The sequence below is a fragment of the Macrobrachium nipponense genome, chromosome 11 (genome assembly GCF_015104395.2).
Source record: "Macrobrachium nipponense isolate FS-2020 chromosome 11, ASM1510439v2, whole genome shotgun sequence".
Taxonomy (NCBI): Eukaryota; Metazoa; Arthropoda; class Malacostraca; order Decapoda; family Palaemonidae; genus Macrobrachium; species Macrobrachium nipponense.
The window spans coordinates 24,232,363-24,248,853 of NC_061087.1; the positions used below are offsets into that span (position 1 = coordinate 24,232,363).

The window sequence follows — 16,491 nt, forward strand, 5'->3', positions numbered from 1 at the left end:
CTGTGACTTTGAATGATTTTAACTGTTTTGCCATTTTGGCTACAGAACTTCAAAGTATACAACACAAGAGAACCATGATGGAACAAAAGTTCCAGAAACCCATCTAAGTCATTACGCCCGTCCTCTCCGTCCCAACCCCCAACAAGAGAGGAAACTCTCTCATTGGATTCTTGTATGCTTTTATTTATGTATCCTTGAAAATGAATGTTCCGAGTGAAAAAATCTCTGTGGACTTGAATATTCCAAGTGAATAAAATCATTAAACAATATGAGATACTATTGCCTTCTAGTGAAGCATTGTAACATTTATTTTAATCTCTGTTGTGATATATGGAAAATGAAGGGTAATTTTGTTTTTAACTGCTGTTGATAATCACGGGCCAATCAAGATTTACAACAATTATAAATATTTTTCGATTAAATTCTATTGGTGTATAGAAGTTGGAATGCTCGTAATTCGCGCAATATGCACCTTAATTTAGTAAATGGAACTTTTTCGTTATTATTGTGTTAAATTCAACTGATAAAGAGCTAAAGGTGTTATAAGTATTGTTGTAAAATGAGAGAATAAATATATTTTAACATTAAGTTTTGAGCAGAATAACACTTTAAACAGTGCTGACATTGGGGAAACAAAGGCGCATTAATAAGTTAGGAGGCAATGAAAAAAAATGAATTGCAGTTTGTGAACAAAGAAAAAAGGAAGTAAGCCGGCGAGAGAAGAAGGAATAGTGGGAAGGAAAAGAGAAAGTGATGACACAATACATGAAACGGAGAAATACTAGTCAGTATAAATGGAAAGCTTTGGCAGGGGGCATAATAGAGATGGCGATAAAATTATGCCATGAATTCAGTCTGACAGGTACCGAAAAACCGCAAAAAAGTGAAGAAATACAGGTTTATGATTAACAATGGACCTGTGATTTCTTAATAAAGAAATTCAAGTGTTAAGGTGCAACATATTGTTACAGGCTTGAAGGAATTATATGTAAAATATGATTCAATTCGTCGTAAAATGTTGTAAAGAAGAAAGAGATATCGAAGTTTGGTATTGAAGTGGATCTTGGATAAAGGAAAAAGTTCAAAGTAGAAATAAAAGCCTGCAAAATGCAACAAAATGTTGAAGAAAAACATAAGTCACAGGCCAGGAGGCTATACTTTTCATGCGGTAAGAATATCCAGTGACGTAACGCTTAGAGAGAGAGAGAGAGAGAGATGCGTGACTTGCGCCTTGGCCGAGGTAACTCAATACCTCTACAGACCGCTGTCAATCAACTCATCACGGAACAGCGGTCTAAAATTGCCAAATACCGGTAGTTTGGAAATGGCGAGTACAAATTTAAGTTTTAGGGAAAAAAAAAAAAAAAAAAAAAACTCAGAAACGAGCAGGAAGTCGAGGGAGGGTTAAATGGAAAGACTGAGGTGCAAAGAAGATTACACTTCGGAAATTGATAAGAACATGATTTGGTTAGAGTGAAGACGATGAAGCGTAGTAACCTCAAATGGAGATTTGTTCATTTGAGTGAAATTTTACTTCCTGATTTTCTTCTCATGATGAATGGTGTTGTCACTCTTTGACATAGCTTACGAGAGTATTACAGAATTAGGTAACGAATATTTATAAACAGTCACAGTAATGCTAAGTTTATTAAAGACTGGTGCGCAAAAAAAAAAAAAAAAAATTATTCCATTAACTGCCTAGGTGTAATCTTATGAACAATTTTAAACTACTACTTTAGACATTGTATGTGTCGAGTGCGTGTGTGTGTGTACCTGTAGAGCTTTACGAGAACGAACCTCTCTCTCTCTCTCTCTCTCTCTCTCTCTCTATCTCTCTCTCTCTCTCTCTCTCTCTCCACAAATAAAATATTTTCAGCTTAAACTGGTGTTTTTAACTTGCTGAAATTAGGCACAGTGAAAAGAAGCTAATAGTAATTATTCATTTACTAATTATGAAACACTTGCCGACACATACAAAAAAAAAAAAAAGATAGAATTCAACACCTGTGCACCCTGCCTAAGATAGGTAATAAAAAAGTCAGTTTTTAAGAACGGGTAGTAAAATGGGTAGCCGATGGGAAATGTTGAACCAGGGAAAAGCTGTAAATTATATTTAATAGAGAATTTTCACAGGACTTGACTTTGGAGAGAGACCATAACTATTAGAGGAACTATGATTAATTCACAATCACTGAAAGTTTGTAATTACTTTTATTCTGTGTGTAGTCAAAGCAATTTTTTCAAGCGTACCAAATTAGTGAAATCGTTCATAAATATTCCAAATTTCAAGTTATGAACACAAGGCATATACGTATATCCATTATATGATAACATTCAAAAGAGTTAAAAAAACAGATAGTGATTCAATTTTCCTTCGTGCTTCTATTAATAAGGACTCCAAGTGTTACTTTTTTCTATGAAACAGTTACTTTGCCTCAAGAGTTTATATATTGATGTCTGTCAGCAAAAAACATCCTCTCGTTTTAATGCACCTTGTCAGCTGACGTAGAGCAGACGCGGCAAAGCGTTTGTATGAAAGGAATTTTCCTGGAAACCGATGTGGTTAATTTCTGCTTGTATTACATTAAAGTCTTAGCTTTCTCCTTATCAGCGAACCTTGTCTGAGACCGTGAGACGTCTAATAACATTAACCTAAAGTTTTTTTTTTTTTTTATCTGGTCTTTATTATTATTATTATTATTATTATTATTATTATTATTATTATTATTATTGTTATTATTATTTTTTTGTTTTATTATTAGCAAATTAAGGGGGTTGGGGGAGGGTAGGATGAAACTCCATTATAAACCATCTTAGGGGTCCCCACTATAACCCCGCCAAGTTGCATGCCCATCGGACCAGCCGTTTGGCCGAGACTGAATGACAGACGGACGGGCAGACATAACGCCCATTATAGTAAGATTATTATTGGCGTTGTTATGTTATTATTATTTTTGTTATATTTCTTAATTCCATATTCATTGGCTTTTTTTAACACCCACTGAAGTTTGCATTACTGTTTCTTATCATATCTCATGCTGCAATATTATTATCATCATCATCATCGTTGTTATCTTTTAACGTTTAATTTTCTTATCTTTAAATTTTTTTATCTTTATCAGCAGCATCAGCATGATCTTCCACTTCCCTTGCATGCGATGGTGTCATTAATACTATAAATCATGTACTCGTAAACTTAATGTAAATGTTCTTTACCAACGTTAGCTAGGCACCGAGCTTACATTATATACATGGGTAATTATTATTATTATTATTATTATGATTATTATTATTATTATTATTATTATTATTATTATTATTATTATTATTTATTATTATAGTACATTTTCGTTTTTTGTAATTGTTACTTCTACCTTTTACATTTGGTGCTAGTATATGGCCATAAATTGATGCTGTATAAACTAACGGTTGTAGTGCAGTAAGCCTGTGCTATAACTGAACACAAAACAACATGATACATGTCGTAGCACAAATTATAGAAGACGGTCTCCATAAACCACTAATAAATTATCTATTCCTAATAAAGGCTGCTGTAATTTTACTGCTTTACATATATTGATAAAGCAAGAGGCCAGTTAGTTTTACAAAGCACATTAAATTATATTTCCCATTTAGCTAAGCAAAGAAGGCATCTGGAAACCATATTGCCGTATCAAATTGAAGATACGCTTAATTTTATTTTTGTTAGATGAATGTGCCAGTCCCGTACAATCAAAACCAGTCCTCGTAAATCTGGTCGAATTACTTCCAGTACCAAATCATTGTTTTTTTTATATTTTTTTATATTTAGTGGTTTTGTAAAATGACAGCAGGTTGTACTACTTGTAAGAGATTTTACGCGTTTGAAGCAATCGGCTCCCAGTTTTTGTACTATCACATCTTGTGTGCGGAGATTTGTTTTAGGTCAATAAACACAATAACACAGATGGTTCACAATCCAGACGCTTACAAGTTTCGCTCCAGTGATCACGTTTTGGAGTAATTTTCAAACGGCGAATGTTTTGCGTTCTGCTCTGCCCAAAAAGTGAAGTATTAATTCATGAAGTGGTTTTATTGTCCATTCTTAATGTTAAAGAAAATATACAATTAAATGTTCTAGTGACCTGATAATGTTAACAATTTGCGTAGAAAACCTCAACTCGGGCAAGGCCCTGAAATAAACCAAAGAACGGGAAGTTTTAGAACTATGAAGAGCTGAGTTACCTAATACTGAGTACAAACCAGTTTTTTGTAAACGTCTCTAAAACAGATGGTCTTAGCAATTAGAGGTGTATAACCAACCTTTGTGAAATCTTGCCTGAAGAATCATTAAAACACAAATACAGACCTTTAAATACCTAAAGGGTAACATACATGCTAGCTTGAGAGATCTTTGTAACATTGTTATTTACTTTTAGGATTTTGTAAAATACGTTTGATGCCAACAGCTTCCGGAAGAATATCTTTACTGTTATAGTTATCGAGAAGTGAAAAAACCGATGGTTTTTCTTGCCAAAAACAGCCGAAAGTGGGAAATTTTGAATGACCCTAAATTTTGAAAGGTCAGAGCTACAGCTCACAAGAATTTTACAACTTTATTTCCGGGAGTGATTGCATGAACCCTTAAAGGAAGCCAATGCTATCTAGAATTGTTTTCTGCAACTAGTGGTCAAGAATCTCACTTAGGCACACTTCTGTCTGGTGTACACGGTACTTTAGGATTACAGGCTACTTCAAATTCCGGGGCCAGCAAGGTCAAGGTGGTACCTGTTCCTACCAAGGCAGTAGCTGTCACCCAAGATTAAGTGAGATGACAAGCATTTGCGCATGTTTTATATATATATATATATATATATATATATATATATATATATATATATATATATATATATATTATTCACGAGTTATGAGAGTACATAGCTACAGGTCAGTGAAAGACCTTGGTAGCTAGATAAAAAGTTTTTTTTCTTTCTTTTTATTTTAGAAACAAAAATAACTAGTAATTTTGCTTTAAAACGAACGGACAAAACCTAGTCACAAATTTGTATAACTCCTTAAACATGAATTCTTCAATCATATGTGCGCCAGGCAGCCTTTCAGTGAAGCTATTTCCGTGTATGTAGCTCTTTTATCTTTTACCACACATAACGTGACATCCATTCTTATCTGCGTATCATCTGCGTATGTGTTTAATTGCGAAAGGGAGAGAGAGAGAGAGAGAGAGAGAGAGAGAGAGAGGTTCTGACTATACACAACTCTGCAAGCAACCTTTCACAAGCCCAATGACCAGACTATTCAAATGCACAGCGATGGCAATGTTGGCCTATTGCCACCTTTGTTTTTTACGTTACATTGTACCGCAACAAGTCATCACGATAAGTTCTGTAAAAAACAAAATGTACACTTCGAGTTACACTATTGTGATTTAATTTTACTCAGTCAGTCATTTCACCTACGTATTTATTCGTTAGCATGTTCATGCGTCAGTGTGGTTGTGTTGCAAACTCATCATACACATACACACACACACACACACACACACACACATATGGTCTGTGTATGTGTGTGTATAGGGGAAGGAGGTTGCTTGTTGCAAACCAGTCACACACAGTCAGTGAATATGCTCAAAAGAAAAATACCCATTTGAAATGACTGACTAGGGGAAATTAAGACATGATAATACGAATGATGTGAAATGTATTTCTTATATAGAATTCATTGGCAGAATCGTTGAGATATACTGTAAAGCCCAAAATAATAATAATAATAATAATAATAATAATAAATAAGAATAATAATAATAATAATAATAATAATAATAATAATAATAATAATAATAATAAATAATAATAATAATAATAATAATAATAATAATAAGTTGCAATAAGTCAAGAAAGTGATCACTATATATCCGGGTAGTTTGATCATCGAGCTTGTGAAAGGCTGCTTGCAAAGTTGCGTATTTGCGGAAGCGTTCGCTCTGTTGCAATTGCAGACATGGACAGAAGATGCGCAAATGTGAATGGTTAGTTAATTTATGTGTGGTAAAGAGAAAAAGAAAAGAGTTAAATGCATGAAAAGGGGTTTCACTGATAGAATGCCGAAGCATTTGAACCACGTAAGTGTAATTCCCAAATGCAGACACATGCTTGCAGAATTTATTTTTGGGAGTAACGCAAAATTGTGACGAGAGATTTTTCCATACTCGTTTTATTACTGAGTTAATGATTATTTCAGTTCGTCAAAACCTCATATATATATATATATATATATATATATATATATATATATATATATATATATATATATATATATATATATTATATATATATATATATATATATATATATATATATATATATATATAGTCCCATGTCCGTATTTCAAGACCGTCGCATTGAGAGAGAGAAAAAAAATATCAGAGTACTAAACGATCTAGTGAAACAACCCTTAATTATGAAATACTTTTTCGTGAGCTTCGTGTCTCCCAATAACTGTTCACTCACTGAAATAAGTAGGCTAAATTTATACGAACAGAATCGCCAGAAATTATTATGGTTTTTTTTATACTCTGGAACTCCAAAACAGAATAACATATTCTGCAAATTGCAGTAGAAGAAAAACAGAACCCTCTAAGGGAAAAAATTTAATTTGAACGTTGCAAAACCCATCGGGAAAAATTTTTCATGATTTTTGTTTTTGTTTTATCATTTCACTGAACTTTATACATAAACAACAAATATCGCAAGTATGCAAGAAACAGCTTAGCGTTGGAGTGAAAGCAGAAATGCATGCATTAAGGGCACGCCAGAGCGAGGGCGTTCCCATCTTACGCAAGAGAGAGAGAGAGAGAGAGAGAGAGAGAGAGAGAGAGAGAGAGAGAGAGAGAGAGAGAGGCGGCTCGTCCGGCAAATTGCTTTCAGCGAAGACTACTTTGCTTTGTGAAGCGGCGCGTGAAATTTTTAGGGCTGAAAGTACAGAGAGGTTGATAAACAATGGCAATAAATCGTTCGATTTTTATCGCAATCGTCGAATGCAATGACAAAAACGCTGATAAGGGAACGTTACGATTGTCATCAAAGAACCAGATGCCTCTTGTAAAGTTTTAATTATATGCCTGATGACAAGTACGCCTCAAATTGCAATTCCACCAACAACGGGTATTGCAACGAGGAAATATGACGAGAGAGAGAGAGATGATGGAAGAAGCGAGAGAGAGATGAGAGAGAGGAGAGAAGAGAGAGCGAGAGAGAAATCCGTTGAGATTCGGTTGGTAACCGATTCCATTACCGAGTAATTTTTTCTGGACGGCACTTTAGGGAGGGAGAAACAGGGGGTGGGAGGAAATACATTGTCAATTGTACTCGCCTTATGATATCCATATTACACACACACACACACATTATATATATATATATAATATATATATATATATATATATATATATATATATGTGTGTGTGTGTGTGTGTGTGTGTGTGTGTGTATGTAAGTATGTAGTTTAATATTTTACCCTGCATCCCTCCCCTCCACTAGGAAGAAAAGAATAATAATTAAATTTATGACTTAACCTGTTCATGTTCTCGTGTTGAGAAACGAAAGGAAGAGCGTCTGATACAAAGGTGTTTAGGACCTAATGTAATAAGTGTTTTTGAAGACAAAAAAAAAACTTTAATTCTCACACCCATTAAGATCAGTGTTTAAGAGCGAAGGGTGTTCAGGACTTAATGTAATAAATACTGAATTCAATTCCGCGTTATTAACCGAAACTAACCTCGGAGAAAGATTCGTGAAATAACTGACAATGGGTGTCCATTCGTTGCTAATGAATAAGGATCGGGAATAACCATCCTCATTCTAAACGTCGCGTCGTCTCATGTATTATACATATATATATATATATATATATATATATATATATATATATATATATATATATATATATATATATATATATATATATATAGTATAATACATGAGACGACGTTTAGAATGAGGATGGTTATTCCCGATCCTTATTCATTAGCAACGAATGGACACCCATTGTCAGTTATTTCACGAATCTTTCTCCGAGGTTAGTTTCGGTTAATAACGCGGAATTGAATTCAGTATTTATTACATTAAGTCCTGAACACCCTTCGCTCTTAAACTCTGATCTCAATGAGTTCAGGAAAATTAGATTTTTTTTGTGTTCAAAAACACTTTGTATCAAACTTTATTTCCTTATTACATTAAGTCCTAACCACCCTTATATCAGACGCTCTTTCTTTCGTCTCGCTACACGAGAACATAAATAGGTTAAGTGATTAAATTTAATTATTATTCTTTTCTTCCTGGTGGAAGGGAGGGATGCAGGGTGAAATATTATATACATAACATACAATATACATAATATACATACATACACACACGCACCGCAGATATGGACATATGTATATATATATAAATTATAATATATATATATATATATATATATATAATATGGATATTATAAGTCGAGTATAATTAACTATGCATTACCTCCCACCCCTTGTTTCTCCCTCCTTAAAGTGCCGTCCAGAAAAAAATACTGGAATGAATCGGTTACTACCGAATCTCAACGGATCTCTCTCTCTCTCTCTCTCTCTCGTCTCTTCTCTCCTCTCTCTATCTTCTCTCCTCTCTCATATTCCTCGTTGCAATACCTGGTGTTGGTGCAATTGCAATTTGAGCCGTACTTGTCATCGGGCATATAATTAAAACTTTACAAGAGGCCTCTATATATATATATATTATATATATATATATATATATATATATATATATATATATATACAGAATACAAGAATTAATTATCACATCACTGTGATTCATATAAATCATTCGAGCTATTAATGTCCTTTAATATTTAATTCGCTCTACCTCCTAATTGATATATTTTCATATATGTACCGAAGGGGAATTTTTAGTTGATAAAATTTCGTCCCCTCATGGGATCGAACCACCGTCCAACGGACAGGAACGAAATCAGGACCGACAGTGATGTTAGCGATTCGCCTAGCAAGTGAGGTTATAAGTTTATATCGATTCTGACCTTACGAACCACCGTCGAACTCGGTTTTTTCGTAATTAGATCGATATGAAACCCCCTCTACCATGTTAGCCAATTCGAACGTTTGACGCACGTAGTCATATTATGAATAATTATCACATCACTGTGATTCATAGAAAATCATTCGAGCTACAAATGCCCTTTAATATCTAATTCGCTGTACCTCGGAATTGATATATTTTCATATATGTACCGAAGGGGAATTTTTAGTTGATAATAATTTTAGTTTCATTAATACTCCAACTAATTTCTGACGCCAGTTTTAGTAGGTATAATCTGTCAATCAGTCCAACTAATTCTGTTATGAAAGACTGCGTATCCATTGTTTTGTTTATGGATGAGAAAAATTAAAAAATCTGATTGGTCTGCACTACAGTCTTCTCTTGCGGCAAAGTACAAGAATGAAAAATTTGGTCTCTAGGAAAACAGTCCAACGAAATTATACCAATGTTGAATAAAGAATCGATCTAGATCTATATGTCTGGCTGAAAAATTTACCATTGGAGGTCAGTGACTGTTGACTTGTTTCCACCAAAAACACGATCCGTCTCTCCGCAATACGCACGTACAAGGATGTAAAAGTCAGGAAGTGTGACATTTCCTTATCCTCTTTTTAAGTCACAAATTTCGGAACTGTAGTTCCTGAATTTTTCTTCCCTGGCAAGTTCAGTTGTTGGCTATTCGGGTGTCAGTTCTCGGCTGTCTGTTACAACGGGAAGTCGCATTTGAGTGTAATGAAAGTGATTTGAAATTAGACTGCTTTTAAATTTTGTAAAGAATACTGTGGATGTCAAGAAAGTTTATAATAATGCTTTTGTTCCTTGTAAGTGCACGTACATATATATTTTCACGTTCATCTTGGGTAGTCATGGTATTAGAATTGTTTACATCGAAATTTGGAGGAGGTTTTTAGATTTTCGTATATTTAAATTGATGAACTTTCATTAAGGTCGCCCCGGTAAATGTTGCATTTGTTCATCTATTAACATCGTAGTTTTAAATATTGAAATCACGCAAATGTTATTGGTTACTAATTTATCTTGTTATTAATGGATGTGTCCGTCCATTAATGTTCATTTCTTATGTGAAGTAAAAGAATTTTCACGTAATTGTGCAAGAACCAAAATATTTAAATTTCCATTGTTGATTAGGGCAGCGGTATACTGTTACTTCCTCTCCTACGGGTGTTTTATGTTGATAATCTGATAGTTTTTATTTTTTTATGGGGATAGGAGGGGCGAGTGAATAATAAGGGAGCACTCGCTGGTGAATACGAGGACATAATTTTGAGCCCTTAATAGACATTGCCTTGGAAGTGCGTGATCATTTTTTTGTGCGCGTTACGTAAAAGATTGCTGAAGCTCTGGATAAAATTGGCTAGTAAAAAAATCTTAATTAATCCATCATGAAGTTCCAGGATGTTTTATAAATACTGGTTTTCAGCACCTGTTATGTTTAACAATAACTACCTTATTCTGAGAACTGCCGATGACAAAGGCACAGTCTTTATTATATCATGTAAGATTGTTAGTACGAAATTGGATTTATTTTTTAAAAACCATTGGTTATTACTTTACGTACACACACACACACTTCACGAATAGCGCATGCGCTACACGTTCTGGATTGAGTAATTTATTTTTACCATTTGACTACTACTGATAACAAATAGTATGGACAAGAAATATGATTGTATCATAGCACTGAAATATAGAAGAAAAATGTGTGGCTTCTTTACCAGGTGGGAACCGATGTGCAAAATTAGAAGAATTAACTTTTTATAAATTTTTACAAATTTGTAAAGATTTTTTGTTGGTCAGGTTAATATTGGTTAACGTAAGTGTAGGCTACCTTGGGAGTGTAAAGATTAGAATTACTACTGTATATTAATCTTATGACTAAAGTTTAATTAGGGATTTGAGTATCAAATTAAAACTGGAATCTTTCTTAGATAGTGACCTCTGTGTTTTAATCCGGTATGTATTCAACTCTGCGACATATTTAGTACAAGCCCGTTGGGATTAGCGTAAAAAAATGTAAATGTCATTAGATAATGACCCCCAAGAAATATTAGCCCTAGATAACGACCCTCGAAAACCCTGGGAAAGATCCTAGAACTGTAATAGAAGCATATTCTGGTGTGGTTAATATACCAGGAAATCCTACAATAGATTCATTTCGCTGTAACATTCATAATTGTTCTCCAGTTAATAATTATAAACATTTTTGGTTCCAGGTCATATCCAATTTAGTACCTAGAGAATGACAATGGTTATCATTCAAATCCATTGTTCTCCATTTTTATCAAAATTTTTTTCCCGTTCCAGGTAATAACCATTTTAGTTCCTGGTAGTCTTCAACAAGTCAGTGTCATTTCGGACATTCTACAGAACTCGAACTTACATCCGTACAATATTGCCCCCCCATTAGCGGTTTTCCAGCCGCGTGCCCACGTTCCGGAGAACGAGATACCTCATGGGTATGGTACGTATGAAGAATTTATTTTGGAGATATGAATTTGATATAATGAATTTGAATTCGCTTTTAGTTTTATGAAATTACTGTAATTAATTTGAATTCGCTTTTGTTTTTTATATGTATAAATAATTGTTGCTGTACATTGTTTCCTAGCAGCGCAATTGGACCCTTATATTTCTCCGTACTGGGCTGACAGTCAAGGTAGGCAACCCAGCGCTGTCCCGGCCCTAAATTTAGACATCTTCAAGCCTCAAGAGATTCAGTGCAAGTAAGAGACCAAATATAATTGTTTTACTTTATTCCATTTAAAGGCATTAATTTGCTTATGCATAAGAATAATTGTTGTAATGAATTTCATGTAAAGGTATTAATTTGCTTACGAATGACAAAGTATAAACTAATATATAATTGTTTTAATGACTTTCATTCAAGTATTAATTTGCTTATGAATAACAAATTATAAACTAATTTAGTTTATGAATCGTGTCGGCTCTTCCTCAAGGTGGGAATCATTCCATTTTTTGTGAATTGTTAGTGATTTATTTTTAGACGAGATTAAGCTTAAAAAGAATTATATGTAATAAGCGAATGGCCAAAATTCAGCATTCATCAGCTTATGATGCTGAGTTACGTAAATGTTGACAAATATGAATTTTTATGCATTTCTAACCCATACAAAACCTCATATACCTTGTACATTTTTTTTAGCAGGCCAGTCGAGCCCTGCAATGCCAGTTGGCCGTATCGATCGATGAGTGGCTTTTGCAATAATGTTATCAACCCCGAATTTGGAGCCGCCGGCCAGCCTATGCCCCGCATACTACCTCCAGTTTTTGGCAAGTGTCGAGATTTATTAAATAGATATTATGATAGTTTTTGTTAAGTTTTTACAGAGCAGTGCCTGGAAATTTAAATGTTTGCTAGTGTCGAGATTTTAATAGATATGATAGTTTTTGTTAAGATTTTACAAAGCAGTGCCTGGAAGTTTTTTTAAAGATTTTACAGAGTAGTGCCTGGAAATTGCAAATTTTTGCTAGTGTCGAGATTTTTAAATAGATATTATGATGGTTTTTGTTATGTTTTTACAAAGCAGTTCCTGGAAATTGCAAATGGTTGCTAGTGTCGAGATTTTTAAAATAGATATTAAGATTGTTTTTATCAAGATTTTGCAAAGCAGTGCCTTGAAATTGCAATTTTTTCTATGGTGAAATAAGAGCATTTGGCTTATATATCAACATTATTTTGTTTCATTGCAGACGAAGGGCTGATACGCCTTCGTAGTATTACAGGAGACTTGCTTCCTAACCCCCGCACTGTTAGTTTAGGTATTCGGAAAGTCCCCAAAAGAGCGCAAACTGACCATAACGTTATGGTGATGCAGATGGGCCAGTTTGTCGACCATGACTTCGCAGTTGTTGCTGAAGTAACCGGTAAATAGTCGGAATTTTTGTAAAATAAATAAAATCTTGGTAATAAAATGTTAAAGACTGAAATTTAAAGGTTAGTGTCCGGCTTTGAAGTCCCTCCTTGTAACTGATGGCGGCGAATTTTACGCAGATCCAGGAAATGTCCCCAAAAAATGTTCGAGTTGCACTTCTTGGAAGGATCCTGGATGTGCTCCAATCCCAATTCCACACGAAGATCCTTTTATTCCCCCAAGGACATTTGCTACTGGGGAGCCCTCGTGCTTGCCTTTCACCAGGTAAGTGTGTTAGGATTTTAGTGTCGTTATATTTGGCTTCACGAATTCGCCTGAGAACAATGAAGTATGTAGATTGATCTGGAGGGTGTGTGCAATTGCATTATGTAAGTAAAAATAGGTGTGATTGAGAAATATTAGTTTGAATGACAACGATGCATATGGCAAAGTGTGAGCAACCCTTGATACCATTCAGATACGGTGGAAGTAGTTGTACGATTGGCAATTTCAAATATGGTGGGAGTATGGGATGCCAGATCAAAGATGACATTGAAGTGAAGCAGACGTTTGGCTTTTAGTTATAAACGTAGATGTTGGATGGTGTTAATTTTATCCTTTCGTCAATTATAGTGAAGGTAAACAAGCGACCCAAATCAGATATTTTATTTTAAATGTTTGTATGATGCCTCAGTACGTTCACAAAGGATAAAAAATACTCAGGTAGGTTTCAGTGGTTTGTAGGATTGTGTATCACTTGTAGAGAGGGGTATATAGGGTACCATCCCCCCACCACACAAAAAAAAGCAACACCTAATCAATGCTAAAGGGTTTTTGTTACATTTCATAAATTAAATTTTCTTTTTGGATTAGAGTAAATTTTTGAACTCTGTTAAGAAATTACTTAATAAAATAGCATAACATATTTAATTTGTTTAAAAAAAATCCTTACCCATTGTGTATGACAGACTAATATAATTTGTAAAAAATAATTTATTTCGTGGAAAACGGTGATCTTGATTTAATAAAAAAAAGGTAAAATACCGACCTGAAATACCAATTAACGCCAAAAATTGAGGCTTAATCTAATATATTTTGTTATTTCAGAAATGTTGCTGTAACTGGGCGTGATCAAAACGGACAGCCCATTCTAAACCAAGTTAACTCCCTAACTGCTTTTCTAGATCTCTCGACGGTAAGACACTGAAAGCTGCTGGGTTATTTTAAAAAGCTAACAAGATAAGATTTTTCTTGAGAGAAATTTTTTTTTAGAACTATCTTGGAAAGCTTATTTCCTTAGTTGATGTTGAATTAATTATTTCAGCTTAGCTTGGAAACTGTTATCAATGATAATGAAGTTCATTATATCAGCAGGAAAACCACGTAAATGATAGCCAGGCTTGTTTGACGATTTTTGTAACATCAGGCTGTTATAATTCCACCACACTTTGAGTATCATCCTGGTACATATTGAATATTTTGAAGCGTGAAGATTATCTGAAAATTATATTTTCATCAGCTCATTGGTCATTATATCCTTTTTATTAATGCCAGGCTGTTCTATATACTGTATAACCATTTGAATAGTTAAAATTTCACCACTTCTTGAATATCGTTCTAGTATATTTTGAATGACTTTTTAATCGTGAGAATTCCTACTTAAGTTTGGGTATTCGGAGACTTGATTGGCAGTTACGCTATGCTAATGCCATTATTGCTACTAGTGTCGTTTTACTGTACCTCGAACGGTAATTGGAGGTTATTTTTTACAAGTTTCGTAATTTAAGCTTTCGACTTGATAAAAAAGTTAGACATCCAGGCTCAAAATGATCTGCCTAAAATCTGTGGTCTTCACATGAGCAAATAGTTATTGCTCACTAAAATAATTTTTAGCTGCAATTAGTTACTGACGTCCTGATATCGATCTTTGTTCTTGGTTAGGCTTTTATACCTCACAAATTACTTTTCTGTTGTAAAAAAAAATCTAAATCATGTTCTAAATTAGTCTTTGCAGGGGAGGTTAGGAGATTAATCCAGCGTGAAAATTTTATGTATAAATCTTGCAAAATGATGACATTTCTAGTAACTCATTCGTGCGTGTTCTGAACTCGAAAGGTCTATGGTAGTGACGAATGTCGAGACAAGGATCTGAGGTGTTTCAATTCCGGGCATCTTATGGAACTGAAACAGCCAAGTACAAATTTCCTGAAAGGACTCCCACCACTTGATGACGGCCGTAGGTTCTCGGAGTGCCGTTCCAAGGAAAGAAAGTGCTTCAGGACGGGTGAGGACAGGTTAGTTGAGATTAAGACATTTATTCTCGTCAACAAACTGTTAAAGCCGTTAGCGACGCTGTTATAGTTTGTGGAGATTAGTCTTTAGTCCTGGGTCATGTTACTGGTTGAATTTTATACTTTCTGGTATGTGCAAGATCCAAATTAAGTTTCGTCTATCTAATTTTGTGATTTTATTGAGCAGGTCTCTTCATAAATACTGGACGTAAATCAGAGTACAACTAGCCCTCGTTAAAATTAGTTATTTTACATTAATTTATTTTAACTCTGTGATTTTTTTTAGATAGACCGCCCCAAGGTGACGTGAAGAATGCAAATATTGATTTCAGTTATTGATGTTTTTGAGATAAGACTACCCCAGGGTGCCGTGAAGAATGCAAATATTGATTTGTTATTCTTTTTGTTTACAGGAATAACGAACACATGGGGATACTGGCTGCCCACGTAATATTCTTGAGGGAACATAATCTCATAGCTTCGCAACTAAAGCATATTAATCCACACTGGGATGACTCCAGGCTATATCAGGTAGGCTTCGTGATCAGAACTTTTTCTCTTTAAAAAAAACGAAGTTGTTTCATTTATGGAAGCCTAGTATGTGACTTAATTTGCAAGTTGTAATTCAATTCTTTTAATTAATTTTTTTAAAACATAAAAGGGAAACGCGATTTCATTTGCAAGTTCTAATTGAATTGAGTTTTGATGATTTTTTTACACCTACAGGAGGCTCGTAAAATCAACATAGCCCAATATCAGCATATTGTTTATAGTGAATTTTTACCGGCCCTCATCGGAAGTCAGAAGATGACGGACTACAGATTACACCCTGAAAAGAGTGGTTACTACTTGGTAGGTGATTTATTCTTCAAGAATAATTTGGAGTAGTTTGTTTTTGACATGCTCAATTCTTGCATTTATTTCTACCCCTTTTGCTTTACCTTGAAAATACGTGCTGTGTGTGAGTAACCATCCGTTAATTTCTGTGACATATCTTTTGCAACTTTTCTTAAGTAGAAACCCTAGTTTTCATTATTCGCATTATTTCCCGTAGTAAAGAATTACAATGCCCTGAAAATTTATATTACGTATTTTCTTTCTCTTATACCAGAGAAAGTAATATTTCATTATTCTATCGTCAATGGAAAAAAGCTGAATGTACTTGCTTTTTAAATTAGGGTTGTAATCCATACGGATTTCTATAGTAATAGTTCT

The 16,491-nt window shown here is 34.2% G+C and overlaps 1 protein-coding gene across 2 annotated transcripts in view; it reads left to right on the forward strand.

The window, feature by feature from the left end:
• The first annotated feature begins 9,760 nt into the window (after positions 1-9,760).
• Positions 9,761-16,491, forward strand: part of LOC135198576 (peroxidase-like) — a 20,063-nt gene continuing 13,332 nt past the window's right edge. Inside the window, exons 1-10 of one of the 2 annotated variants that reach the window (XM_064226332.1) lie at positions 9,761-9,913; positions 11,418-11,574; positions 11,722-11,836; positions 12,277-12,404; positions 12,825-12,998; positions 13,126-13,270; positions 14,093-14,180; positions 15,101-15,279; positions 15,690-15,807; positions 16,003-16,128. In XM_064226332.1, coding sequence (XP_064082402.1) covers positions 9,878-9,913; positions 11,418-11,574; positions 11,722-11,836; positions 12,277-12,404; positions 12,825-12,998; positions 13,126-13,270; positions 14,093-14,180; positions 15,101-15,279; positions 15,690-15,807; positions 16,003-16,128 — 1,266 coding nt within the window. In that variant the 5' untranslated portion in view covers positions 9,761-9,877. The remainder of the gene's footprint in view (positions 9,914-11,417; positions 11,575-11,721; positions 11,837-12,276; positions 12,405-12,824; positions 12,999-13,125; positions 13,271-14,092; positions 14,181-15,100; positions 15,280-15,689; positions 15,808-16,002; positions 16,129-16,491) is intronic. The other variant, XM_064226418.1, reaches the window with a different exon arrangement.